The sequence below is a fragment of the Ursus arctos genome, unplaced genomic scaffold (genome assembly GCF_023065955.2).
Source record: "Ursus arctos isolate Adak ecotype North America unplaced genomic scaffold, UrsArc2.0 scaffold_16, whole genome shotgun sequence".
Classification (NCBI taxonomy): Eukaryota; Metazoa; Chordata; class Mammalia; order Carnivora; family Ursidae; genus Ursus; species Ursus arctos.
The window spans coordinates 39744967-39757954 of NW_026622830.1; the positions used below are offsets into that span (position 1 = coordinate 39744967).

Consider the following 12988-nt stretch of genomic DNA (forward strand, 5'->3'; position numbering starts at 1 on the left):
CTCCAAAGGTTAAGCTGCGTAAACTTACACACACACACACACACACACACACACACACTTCCCTAAATTTAAATTGTAGATTCTTCTGATTAAACCAAGTTTCCCTGCATTCATGCTACCAGATTTTTTATTTGAGAAATTGTGTATGTATGTATGCGATTATCTCACAAATTAAAGAGAATTTAGATGACAGCACTAAAGAATTGAGGCAACTCAACCCACGGTTTCCTCCCTTAACCTTTTCTGCAAAAGAAGTTGAATCCCAGGAGTATTTTTAAATTTAAGAGGGCAATGGAGAACAATTGGCAGTCAGGCTGTTCTAATTCTCTATTAATCAAGGACTATCTTCTTTCTTTCAGCTCAAGGCGAGGACACACCTAAAGTTCCTGTGCAAAGCGAAGGCTCTGGCAACACAGAAAACTCTCCAAGTACTGATGGTAAAGTTCTGAGCTGTTTGAGCTCATGCAAACTACAAATCTGACACATTTTCTCTGTGTAATCTAGGATTAAAGGAGCTATCTATTCTATGAAGCAACGTATTCAATTAGAACAAGGTAAAGTTCAAAAACCATGTTCTACCAGGAACTAATAAAATTGGCAGCCTTTAAAAAAAAAAAAAACGATGCTAGCTGTTTTAGAACACTATCTCAGGTTAATCACACCTCGTAATACAGAGGCCATAGTGGGTAATTCCAAGGATAACCTGGACTGAAGTCCAGCTGGTGAACTTGATGGGCATATCACTTACTTCGACAAAAAGTACTTACCTAAAGTTATCCCTGCTCTGTAGGGACTCAGGGAAACATTCAGGAGAGCCCCAGCTTGAGTTTGGGCTAAGGTCATCTTGGACCTTCATCACTTTACCTCACTCTATCACTTCAGATGGCTTGGCCAAAAACATAGTGGGTCTTTAAAAGCACCTTAGAAATCAGTTTACAAAAGTCTGTCTTTATTCACATCTCATTTTGAAGGCATCTGAATACTCTGAGTCTGAGAAATATTAATATACCCTTGCCCCTGTATAATGATGGAGAGAATGCTTTGAAATATAACTTGCATTAAAAAAACCAATTATTTGGGAATATATGATTTGATAACTATTTGATTCTACTGGCCCCCAGAGCTCAGGAGAACCAGAATTGGTTGGTGATAAAACATTCGTATATACCTTGTTATTTGGTTCATTTTAGCAAAAAAAAAAAAAAAAAAAGCAAATTCTTTGAGTTGATAATGACCTTGGGAAAAATTCAACGGGTAGATGTTACTTGGTGAATTTATTTGGTGGTTTTAAATAGAGTTTTTTATAGTAGGTATTCCACCCTACTATAAGCTTTGCATCATCTGAATTTCCTCCTTTAATCATAAGCCCTTCCATACAAACCGATTTTTTTTTCACTCAAGGGCATGCATTACTTAGGAGAAAAATGTTTTTCAACCTCAGATCCATTTAAGTTAGTCATGCTCAGTTGAATGAAACCTGCTACAGCCTGGTTGTGACATTACAGACATGGTTCTTAACTAGTTCTTTGCAAAACATGTTCTGAAAAATAACAGGCCCATATGATGCTCATTGAATAAAAGAGAAATAAACATGGGAAATACTAAGATTTAGTCCTCACTTTGAGATTCTTCATGCGTGTTATAGGCTTTCAGAAGTCTCAGCCATAAGGAAATTTGTCAACATGGTTTACCATTGCTTTTCCCAAACTTATTTGATCATGGGATGCTTTTTATATTAACATTTATTAATAGGTTTTGGAACCAGTGACCCTTGGGTTGGAGGAAGAAACAGAGAAGGGATGCTCTCCTATATTTTATTCTGCATGCTCCCTCATTGAGATAGGCAACCTTACAGTAATTTTATAGACCAGGCTGGAAAGTTCATGCATTATTCTCCTTACATAGGTAACATTGGTGCATCTGGCCGGTTTATACCTGAGGTTCAGAAAAAGCTCACACATCATTAGAAACCCAGGATAGTTTGCAGGTGGAATGGAGACCTGCTTTTAAAATCTTCCTCCTTGAGAAAGTTGGGTGGTAGGCCCTTCAATGTCATTCCCTCTTTCAAGCCTCTTTGGAGTGTGAAAACCAGCATCTGCCACTATTTTACTTTAATCGAATTTTCCTCTTTGAGAAAAAGAGCTTTGGATCATTGATTTTGTGCAAATAAATGAGAATACCCCACCAAGAACAAACAGAGGTTGCTTATTCAGGTATGATAGCCAGGGTGTCAGCCGTTATCACTTGTGTTGGCGGGCTCAAAGGCAGGCACAGAAGCGGGAAACCTTTATAGTTAAGAAAAGACTTCAAACATCCTCTGACTGGAGGTGTTTGGCATGGGGAAGCGGGATTTGGGCCAACTGGGTGACTGGTTCGGGAACATATTTGGCCTTCCCTGTTGGGTCCTGCGTTGGAATCACGGGGCAAACTAGAGTGAAGCTGGCAGTCACTGCCGGAGTCCTGACCATCCTAAGCTGATTGCTGCAGAGGCTGTGGTTGGGTTGCCCAGGCTGCTGCTGCAGGGCTTTTTCATCCGTTACATTGTTACATGTGGTCTGGCCCTTGTTCCATTGGTATATTGTTTATAATATGGGCTTTGATGCTTTAAAAATATCCATCTAATTGAACCTACTGACCCTTGAAAATTTCCAGAGTGACTGCTCTGCCTGCTCTGGAATACTTCTGGACAATGGTATTAATTATGCAGTCTGTTTTATGCAAATGCTCGCATAGAACAATACGCACAGTTAAAGTAAAAGCGGGGTTTGATCATTGCTGTGTGAGCCCTTAGATGTTTAGCTTTCTGTTGCAGAGCATCCATTGCTGCTGCACCCTTGGCAAGTTTAAAGAGTCCGTTTTGAAATTGAGACTTGAAAACCTAGCAAACCAAACAGGCCTACTGACATTGCCATTTCAGAGAGAGCTGCCTACCTCTCCACATGGCAATGATCTGTTTTGCTTTGCCTTCTTTTTATTTTCTTAGACATCTATTAAGGCCTTTGGATTTACCTCCAGGATGGTAATAAATACACCCAAAATGTCAACCCAAAAATCTAGTATAACATGACGACTCAGCTTCTACAGTTCGGTAAGAGGCAGTTCTACCCTCCCTGGTCCCTGCTGGTAAAAATCTACAAGAATCACTCCCTAAATCTTGAATGAATGAAAAGGATCTGAAAAGAGGTATAAGATAGGAGATCAGGAATGTAACAACTCACAGGCTATTTTAATGTGTTCAAGAGATTTGGATTTCATAAAGATTTAACCTTTTTTGTTTTCCTTTCTGGTTACAGTTGAAATGAATAGTCAGGTTGACAGTGTAAATGACCCAACAGAGAGTCAGCAAGAAGATTAACTAGTAGGTAAGTTGCCCCTGTAGTGGGATTGTCAATTGATTACACCAGCCATGGGAAGTGTTTGTAAATGGCATATTGGATTTCCCTCAGTTCTGCCGAGTCCCACAGTGTGGCTCGGGCTAAACTTTAAAAATCCTTGTACCAAATGACACAGTGGAAGGAGCCAAGATAACCCCAAGAAGCCTACCATCCTTTGAGGGGGGGAAAGATAAGCCACAGCATATTCAAATGTGCAGTTCCCTGGTTTTCTGAGTTTTGACAACAGGAAAAAAATGTTTCCATCCACTAACCTCCTGGCCTCCTGGAGGGATCAAATTATTTCAGCAACCCCAAGCTGATTCCGAAGCATCGCTTTTCCAGAAGCTACCTGCTGAGTTGCTTAGTATACCTGTTTTTAAGCATAGCACTAAATCTCTACCCTGGAGAGTATGGAAAGGCACTCGAGTGTGTTTCGGCAGAAAGAAGCCTGACTTGTGTCCTTTGCTGTCACACCACGACCTGTAGACCTGTGTGTCTGTACAGGATTTGTTGAGTTGAACGAGCCTCAGGGAACTCCCTCAAAAAATCATAGTCTGGGTCAGATCACATTGAAGAGTTTTTCTAAACCAACATTCTAAATCTCTCAGCAGAGACTGAAATTTATCTAAAATGATAAGCGTCTATAACCCCTTTCCGTATCTTGAGGGCTGGTGAGAAGCATGAGCGGGGAGAAGTCAAGCTCGCTATTCTGATTCCCAGCTGAAAATACTAACTGGGAAAAATCCTCTGGGATAGATGAGTTGTGGGTCATCCAGTGTAAAACACAGTTGTGGTAGCACCACTGCTCTCAGCACCTTCCCACACTCCCTTACATCTTCTTGGTAGGTCTCTGCACTCACCCAGAAGGTCATGTTGCACCAGACTCTTGAGCTCCAGCATCACAGCAGACCAAAGTTTGAGCATGTATGAAAGTAGGCACCTGTCCTTCCCATCATGGTCTTGAACATCATTTAAAACTAAATATCATAGCATTTGTGTAGCAAGCGTATAGCCTAGGACTGCTAAAAAAATAAAAGTCATACAAATATAGTCTTACAAACATTTCTTCTTCTTTTTTTTTAACCTTGTTCATGTATTTAAAATTATCCTGCTAAGCTGCAGAAATGGTACGGTAGAGAAGTTTCCATTAAAAAGTAATGAAGTGAGACTAAACCTGAACAATTTAAATGCAAGTTCCTGGGTGTTGCCTTACCTTTTGCCCTTTTGTTGCCAACGAACTATAGACTTCTTGTCTAGAATTTTTCTTATAGACACTATGATTTTCCTGTGTGATCAATATCTAAATAAAGTACCCGGATAAATGTTTTCCTTGGTTGATATCAAAATATTTTCCTTGACCATAAACATGAATCGATACCTTTACCCAAATGAATAAGTTGTCAAAACTTCAAGTTCAAGATTAGTTTGAGGAAACTCAATCCCAGGAAGGAGGAGTGACTTGCACAGGGTCCCTTGGGTGATCAATGGAAGTTCAAACACTCCAGGACAAAATTAGTTGATGACACCATACTGCTCCCTGAACAATAGTGAGTTGCTAAACACAGTTGTCACAGAGAACATTATGACCCACGGAACTTGAGGGACTCCCACAGAAATATTTACAGAGCTGAATTTGTAGAGGTTATGTGATAGTTCAAAAGGAAGAAGGAACCTTTAGTTCTATGCATCACGCCCTCAAGGAAATTAAAGAAATACAGTGAAATCAAATTAGAATTACAGAGTTCCAAGATACAATGCGAGAATATTTAGTGTTGTATAATTTGTAATTGTAAAAAATCGGGACTATCGTAAATGACAATAGGGGAATGACTCAATGAATCAACAGAACACTCTGCAAACGTAAAAATAATTTTTCAACAGGTATTTGAGGTCATGTAAAGGTAGTTATAGAATCTGAACCTTTGGTTCTAGAGAAACATGGCAGTCCAAGTGTGGCAGTTACCAAGGTACACTTTAAGAGGCTTTGTAACTTCCATTTTTAGACTCTCAGAATGCCTGCCTTTGGAATCCGACCATCCACTAAGAAGCTCAAGCTGTACTATAGAATGAGGAAGGCCCCATGGAGAGATTCTGGAAACCGAGAGGCCATTTTGGATGCTCTGGCTCCAGTGGATACCACCTGGAGCGGATAAATTGCCCAGCTGAGCCCAAGCCTATAGAATCATGAAAAATAATAAACCATTTTGGTTTTAGCCACTAAGTTTTGGGGTGGTTTGTGATGTAGCAACAGGTAACTGAAAAGGTGGGGTAATACAGAACATCTCCCAGTACAAATGTTAAGAAATGAGAGGTAAATTATAATTAAAAAAAATTTAAATACACAGCTCAACTGACATGAAAGCAAAGGTGCCAGAAATAAAGAGGAATTTGAAAACCAAAGCAATAGTGTGGTGAGCTACAGATGCAGTGGCCCTAAGGGCTGCAGATGGGTCGTTGATGCAGAGATAGGCCCTATGGCTTGTTCCTTCATTCTAATGCCCACCTGGGACTTGGAGCCACTCAAGGGGAGATGTTAGAACTGATACCTTTCCAGAGATAAATCTGGGATTTCCAGCTCAAGAAAGTTAATAAGGAGACTCGTGTTGCCCAGAGTGCTGTGTGGGGAAGGAAAAAGGCTCCCGTGACAAGTAGAAAACACAAATGCACCATGAATTTGATACGCAAACTTATGTCACCCAAAGTCAGACAGCAATACATGGACTGTATATTTAATGGTTGATTATAGACCAGTATTATTCCTGCTATAGATAACAAATGGAAATGTGAACCTATCACTTGGAATTCCCACAGGAGAAAAACAAGTTCTCTGAGTATGAATTCACAATTTTAAGACTTACAGAACACACAAGGTATTGATCCACCGTAAGCGAGATTCGGTGGGTGAAATGACAGGGTGATCAGCACCATGAAAACTTGAGGGAGTAGAAAATTCTGAAGATCTTATAGAATAAGTACATTTAAATGACAAAAAAAGATAAAAAGCAGATATAAAACTGTTAAGAAAGGGCAACACTATGAAAAATTAAGAACAATTTGAAAAAAGCCAATAAACATGTAGTGATACGAACGACACATGAGGAGACATGAGGGCTGGGAGAAGAACGGCCATCGTGTTTGTCTCCAGTACGCATTCTAAAAGGAGACAGTAGGTAGTATTTGAAAGATAACGGCTGAGGATTTATCAGAAACTGATAGAAGTCATGAGTTTTTAGTTAAAAGAAGAGTAAGTCACAAGAAGGACATGTTTAAAATAAACCCAACACAGGCATTGCAGAACACTAGAGGCAATGAGCAAAAAAAAATAAAACAATTAGAGGGTAAGAAGAGTCAACCTCAAAACAAATAAGTACGGCGTGGACAGCAGGCTTCCCAACATCGAGAATTTCGTTCAGAAGATAGTGGAATAATAATGAGTCTTCAAAACATGAATAGAAGCAAATGTCAGTATAGAGTACTATACTAGTTTCACTATCATTTAAGAAGATAATAACGGCCGTTTTTCAGGGAAAAAAGATAAGTTTGCTCCTCACATACCCTTTCTTTAAAAGCTACTAAAGGATGCGCGACGGTAAGAAGAAAACTGAACCCAGAGGAAAGCGTAAGGTGCAGGAAGCAAGTGTAAGCCAAGGAAAACGGTAAACACAAAAGCAAATCAAAAAATATATATTGATTATAAATTTATAAAAATAATTAGTGGGTGGCTAAAAACAGGGTAAAACAAAATGACTACTTATGTGCTTTTTATAATACACAAATACATACTTTCTATTAATGTGTGTATTTGTGAATATATATTCGTGTAAAAATATAAACACATGCAAGTTGATTCACACTGATATCAGGGTTTGGTAATCTCTGGGAAGGAAAGAGAAATAGTTTTAACTTATCTGTAAATTAAATTATCTGTAAATACTTTAATTTACTGTAGTTTTTTTATTTTTGAAAAGTAAAATAAAGATCACAAGGAAATTTGAGAAATATTAGCACATATTAAATCTGCAAAGGGAATATATTCTAGGTATATTATACTGTGTGTAAGTTTCTTTATGTGAGCAATTTTCATTTTTAAAATTAAAATTTATAGTTGTGTATCTATGTATAAAAGATTTAGAAAAATACTATCAGGAACTACTCCCTAATATTAACTGCAGAAGTTATCATCAATGGGGGGATTATGTAGGATTTTTTTCTTCTCACCTACTTTCGTCTATTTTAAATGCTGTCTGCAGCAAGCATACTACTGCTTTTATAAACACATACACACCTCAAAGAGTACTTTTTTAAAGATTCAAAGGAACACCAGATAGAAAATTAACTCAGAGATCGTCTGCTCCAGTTCTTTTGTATAGACACGTAGTAATTTATGGTGATAGAAATCGGATCAATTGCTGGTTCCAGCAGAAGCGAACTTTTGAGGTAATGGCAGTGTTTTGTATCTCGATAGTGGTGTGGGTTAAATGAATGCCTTTGTTCGTACTGACTGACGTATGCTTAAGGGCTGTGCATTCCCTTCCATGTGGATGATACCTCATCTTCTAAAATCTATAAAAATAAAGACTATCTAAGGCACAGTATCTTCTCAGAGTTCTCTCACAAGCGGGGAACCCTGCAGAGACTTAATAAGACCTCAGAGGGGTGGGATAGCCATCAATGACTTTTGCAAATCAGCATTATGTAAATTGTTATCACTGTTCCTGTGTCGAGCCCTGGAAACTAGAATGTATGAATGGACCCTAGAAGGGAGGACTCATCAATTCAAGATTAGGTTTTTCAAAGAAGACTCTGAAGAATCGAGTTAATCGCCCCCATCAGCGGAAGCAAGTCGTCAGCGTGGCATACGTTTCTTAGCACTGATTTATGTGCTCTTTAAAGATACCCCGTGCCAGCAATTACAGCTCCAATAGCCAGAGCTCTTTGATAGTCAAAGAAGATATTCCTAGGCTTGTTTGAGGGGTACGAAACATTTAAATGACTGTGTTAAAAAGATATTCCTTGCTAAAGCTATGAAATCTATGATCTTTCATCTAACAAATGGTTTCTCCTTGTCTTTGGCAGGGGCACAAGATGAAGCAAAGGAACAAAGAAATGGAAGTCAATCACTGTCCTTGGCATTGCAGGCCTCTCCTGGCCCTGGGGGGGGGGGTGTAGGAAGACAGTAGCGCAAGCTGTGGAGGACAGGGGTGTTGGGGGGGGGCAAGTCCCACGGAAGGACAGGGAATCCTTTGCTCTAATTTCTTCAGCTGCATTGTGTTCTGTTTACCTGCAGAAAAAGAAAGAAAAAAAAAAGAAAAAAAGTTTCCTTGAACTTGGTGAGGGGGCCCACGTTAATGCATCTTTCAGGCACTGTCCCTGTAATTTCTGTTTTTTTCTCTCACGACTTTTCCCAGGGTCACAGTGGCACGGTGTAACACTCACATGTGTATCCTGGCCCCTGTCTGCTTTCTTGATTATTTCACAAAGCTGGTCGATACAGTGGTTTCTTCAAAGAGAGACGGGAGATGATTGTTTGATACAATCAGACAATGCAGGCTAAATTTCAGGAATCCTCAAGCCCAGGATCAGTATAATCCACAGACAAAAGAGGCAGGAGAGAAAACGGGCAAAATGCTCAGAAATAACTTGGAAAAAGGTCAGGACAATGAATTGAAAATGGTATTTTGTTCAGGGATTCCCAAGGTACAATTCTGTTCCATGTGGTTAATGAGGAATGTGGAAGGAGGATTTCATCCAGAACAGAGGGTAGAGGCATTACAATGAAGGCAGGTCCTGGCAGCCAGTGGGGCTTTCCCTTCCCAGCCAGGACTGCAGGTGCATTCTTTGACCCCGACCTTCCGCAGAGCTCACCTGGTTCATGAGGTCTTTTGTGTGCTTCGGTATAGAGCCCACCAAGTGAGATGTGACTCTTTGCGACACAGTTGGAAGGGATGACACTCTTCGAGGTGTTTTAGTTAAGAGAGGGGGCTGCTGCATTTAGAATCCAAACATATGCCTATGAATATTAAAAGTTCTACTTGAAATCTCTCGTTTTATATATACGCTTTTCATAAAAGAACCTCTTGTCTTTACCCAAGGTTTGAGGGCCCACAGAAAGATCCTCATTTGAAGTTAGAGGCAATTGGAGGTCTTGCTTGCAGTTCTGGCTTGCTTTTAAATAGTCTGCTTTGTTCACGCCAAATCCAAAACTACTTTGATAGCTCGTCCCCTCTCCCAGAAATCCCTTGATTATGGCCTGGAAGGGGAGAAGCAGCATTACTGAGCCAAGATTCTAGTGGTACAGTGGGCACAGGGATGTGGGGCCAAGGAGGAAGTCAGAAGTCGTCAGGAGTGTCTGTCCCAGAGAAAACATCAACAGCGACCCTCACGAGGCGAGATGCCTACTTCCCACAGCTTCCCTAGGTTCTGAGAACACTCTATCTTTTCCTGAGGAAACAGATATTGCTTCTTGCAGATCTTCTCAAATCCACCTTCCTTATAAGGTCTTTCGAATTGTAAGTTATTTATATATATAAATATATAAATATATTTTTTAGTGGAGGGAGAAAAGTAATGGATCAAATTGGGTATTTCTAAAAGCAAAGGGTGTTCCGTTTTCTAAATATTCCATGGAGTTCTTCAGTTTTGCTCTTCCCTCTATGGAAAATTCACCTTCTTACCTTTCTATGGATTTTGTTTTGGCCTTTCTGAATTCGTTGCCCCTCTGAATGGCTTATTGGGTATATTGGAATCATCAGCAAGTTTTATTTCTGCATATGTAATATGTTCTAACATCCCGTATTTAAAAAAAAAAAACAAAACTGCTTATCAACCTAACAGCAATGATTTTTAAGGGACCTCATGATTTGGGAATGTGGCCATTTCTCTTTCTGCTATTACTTTACAGTTTGATATGGAAACGTGTATGTCCCCTACTGCATTAGACAGCGCTTTCTAGAAAAACAAAGGAAAGTCCCATTTTTAAGTGATCCATGACATGATGCCATACAAATACTGATAGTTTCTATATTTCTTGTCATCTTTATAACTTAATTGAAAGTCCCCATCATTCTGTGAAGGACTGGACAAGAGCAATCTGCTAGGGTCACGTTTTCCTGTGACTCCCGCATGTTGGTGATACTCAAGCTTGGTCATGAGTTCCAGTGGAAAACAACATGACGGAGCCAAGAGGGACTTCTTCATGGACAAAGATGAAAGAGACCTAATGTCCCTGTTAGGACCCGTGGAGATTGGAATTATTTCAGTGGGGGCGTTCTCTTTATCATCCACGACAGCCATTTTCAGTCCTTCATTTTCAATGCGGGTGGGGTAGGAATGGGGGAGGGATTCCTCTGGCTGAAAACTGCGGGAAAAGGAAAGCAATCTTCGAGAACAAAACTAAGAGAATGAGGAGTAAATATCATAGCCCCACTCCTGAATTTGTTTAAACTTTATTTTATGATTAGATTCTGTTTTCATTTTTGCCTCGTTATGCCTTTTGGTTGCTATTTGGTTATAAGATTTTATCCTTAAAACGAACAATGAAGTTACTTTCCATTTCAATAGTAAGATATTAAAAATCTAGCTGTTGGCCAGATCGAAGACACCTCAACACAGGAAACCCTTTTTTCGCTCGTGCTGTCATTGAACACGCCGAACAATGGAAAATTTGAAAGGCAGATTGATTCTCCTGCACATGAATCCTGGATGTCAATTTCCAACCACACTTCTGCCAGGTTATGTGGCCTAATGGGTTACGGGAGGGAGAGGGGGAGAAAGATAGCTCCACATTAGTCATGTTTGCATACAGAGGATCAAAGTAGGCTCTCAACATAATACAGGTATCCCTGCTTTTTGAAATTGCATTACGCCACTTTGCTTTTATGAAAGCCCCACATTAGTACCTGCTACCGTTAACCTAAAGAAATCCGACGAGGGCTTTCGCTTTTACTAAAACTGTAAGCAGGGAGAACGGCCCCGCCAAGCTCCTTCCCTGGGAACTACACTCAGCGTCTCAGCATCAAGCTGCCATAGCTTTGACCTGTGTCTGTGAGCATCTGTACTTTATCTCATTTTATTTTCTGCATCCATTAGCAAGATGTGCCCTTGTGGTATCAGAAAAGGGTCTGGGAAGCCTCAAAAATATTTCCATATAAATTAATGGTAATTGTTTCTTTGCTTTACACCATTTTGGCTTAAGGATAGGTTTCATAGGAACACTACTTTCCCATAGCAGGGGAAACCTGTAGTCCTAATTAGAAAGGTAGTTGTTGTAAGAGAGACAAAGGGGCTTTTCCTCTAGCTAGTAACTATTCAAATGGACAAGTCTTCTTTCATAAAAGCTTACAAAGGAGGCATCCAAAATACTGTCTGCGATAGCGGGTCACATATTAGTCACCGCAGCTAATTGTAAATCTTTCTATGAAATACTGAAAAGCCTCTTTGTGAATTAATACAGTTCTGCTTGATGCACTTGATTTGAAATGACTTTTCTCTGTATGTGGTGCATGTCAGCTTTGCTTTGAAAAATAACAAAGTTAGCAGAATATGTTCAATATATTTTCTTGGGGAATAGGGTTTTTATCATATGATTCATTAAGGATTTGCCTTACCCTGACATTTGTGATATAAAGGAAAATCAGAAAAAAAAAAGTAATTTTCTTGATCAAGATATGTTTTTACTTAATGCAAATAAATGTAGTCTGTTGCTTGCAAGGAAAAAAAAATGTCTTCTGATATCTGGTATAAACTGCTGAATAGAATAATACGTGCCTCTTTTGTTAAACCAGCATTTAAATGCTGGACTGCTTCGAAATCTGTTTGTTTCTTTTCATCTGTGCCATACACTGAGAAACTTAAACAACTGCTGCCTTCATACTATATTTGTTAGAGCACAATACGAATAAAATTGGTTTGAGAGGATAAGGTGGAATTATCAGTGTCTTGTGAAATTTGTTTCTTAGCGTAAGCAATTAATAACTCAAAGTGTTCCTTCAATACGATGTATTTGGTTGCAAATTGTGTCTTTAAAATTGCCCCTATAAGGCAACTTTAACCTACCAATAGTCTTACCTTACTGAGACTGGTCAATGTTTTGGCAATGTTTTTCAAAATTAGGGGCGCTGGGTAGCTCAGTTGAGCATCTGACTCTTGGTTTCAGCTCAGATCATGATCTCAGGGTCATGAGCTCAAGCCCCGTGTAGGTCTCTGTGCTCAGCATGGAGTCTGCTTGAGATTCTCTCTCTCTCTCCCTCTGCCCCTTCCCCTGCTCGCGTGCTCGCTCGCTCTCTCTCTCTAAATACGTAAATAAAATCTTAAAAAAAAATTGAACTATGGAGTAGTTTGGACAGATACACATTCCAATGTATATTTTTTCTCAGAATGGTAATTAGCGATCTAATTTGAGAACAGCCTCTGAGGTGCAAGATAGAAGTTGTTGAGAGGAAGACCATGATTCTTTTTTTTTTTTTTAATGTTTTGTTCTGAAGACCATGATTCTGTGAACCTTGGTTCATCCTTCAGAACCCACCATCCATTACCGGAATTCTTTTTGAGACCCTTTTATGAGCCAGCCACTGTGCCAGCTGTGAGATCGCTGCAACCATGGTCCTCCTCAGTCT

At 39.6% G+C, this 12988-nt stretch overlaps 1 protein-coding gene across 3 annotated transcripts in view; it reads left to right on the forward strand.

The window, feature by feature from the left end:
- The window catches only part of MACROD2 (mono-ADP ribosylhydrolase 2), a 1872659-nt gene extending 1860359 nt beyond the window's left edge, over window positions 1-12300 (forward strand). For all 3 annotated transcript variants that reach the window (XM_057312671.1, XM_057312670.1, XM_057312672.1), the window contains 3 exons: window positions 360-437; window positions 3294-3362; window positions 8451-12300. In XM_057312671.1, coding sequence (XP_057168654.1) covers window positions 360-437; window positions 3294-3355 — 140 coding nt within the window. In that variant the 3' untranslated portion in view covers window positions 3356-3362; window positions 8451-12300. The remainder of the gene's footprint in view (window positions 1-359; window positions 438-3293; window positions 3363-8450) is intronic.
- Window positions 12301-12988: the final 688 nt, after the last annotated feature.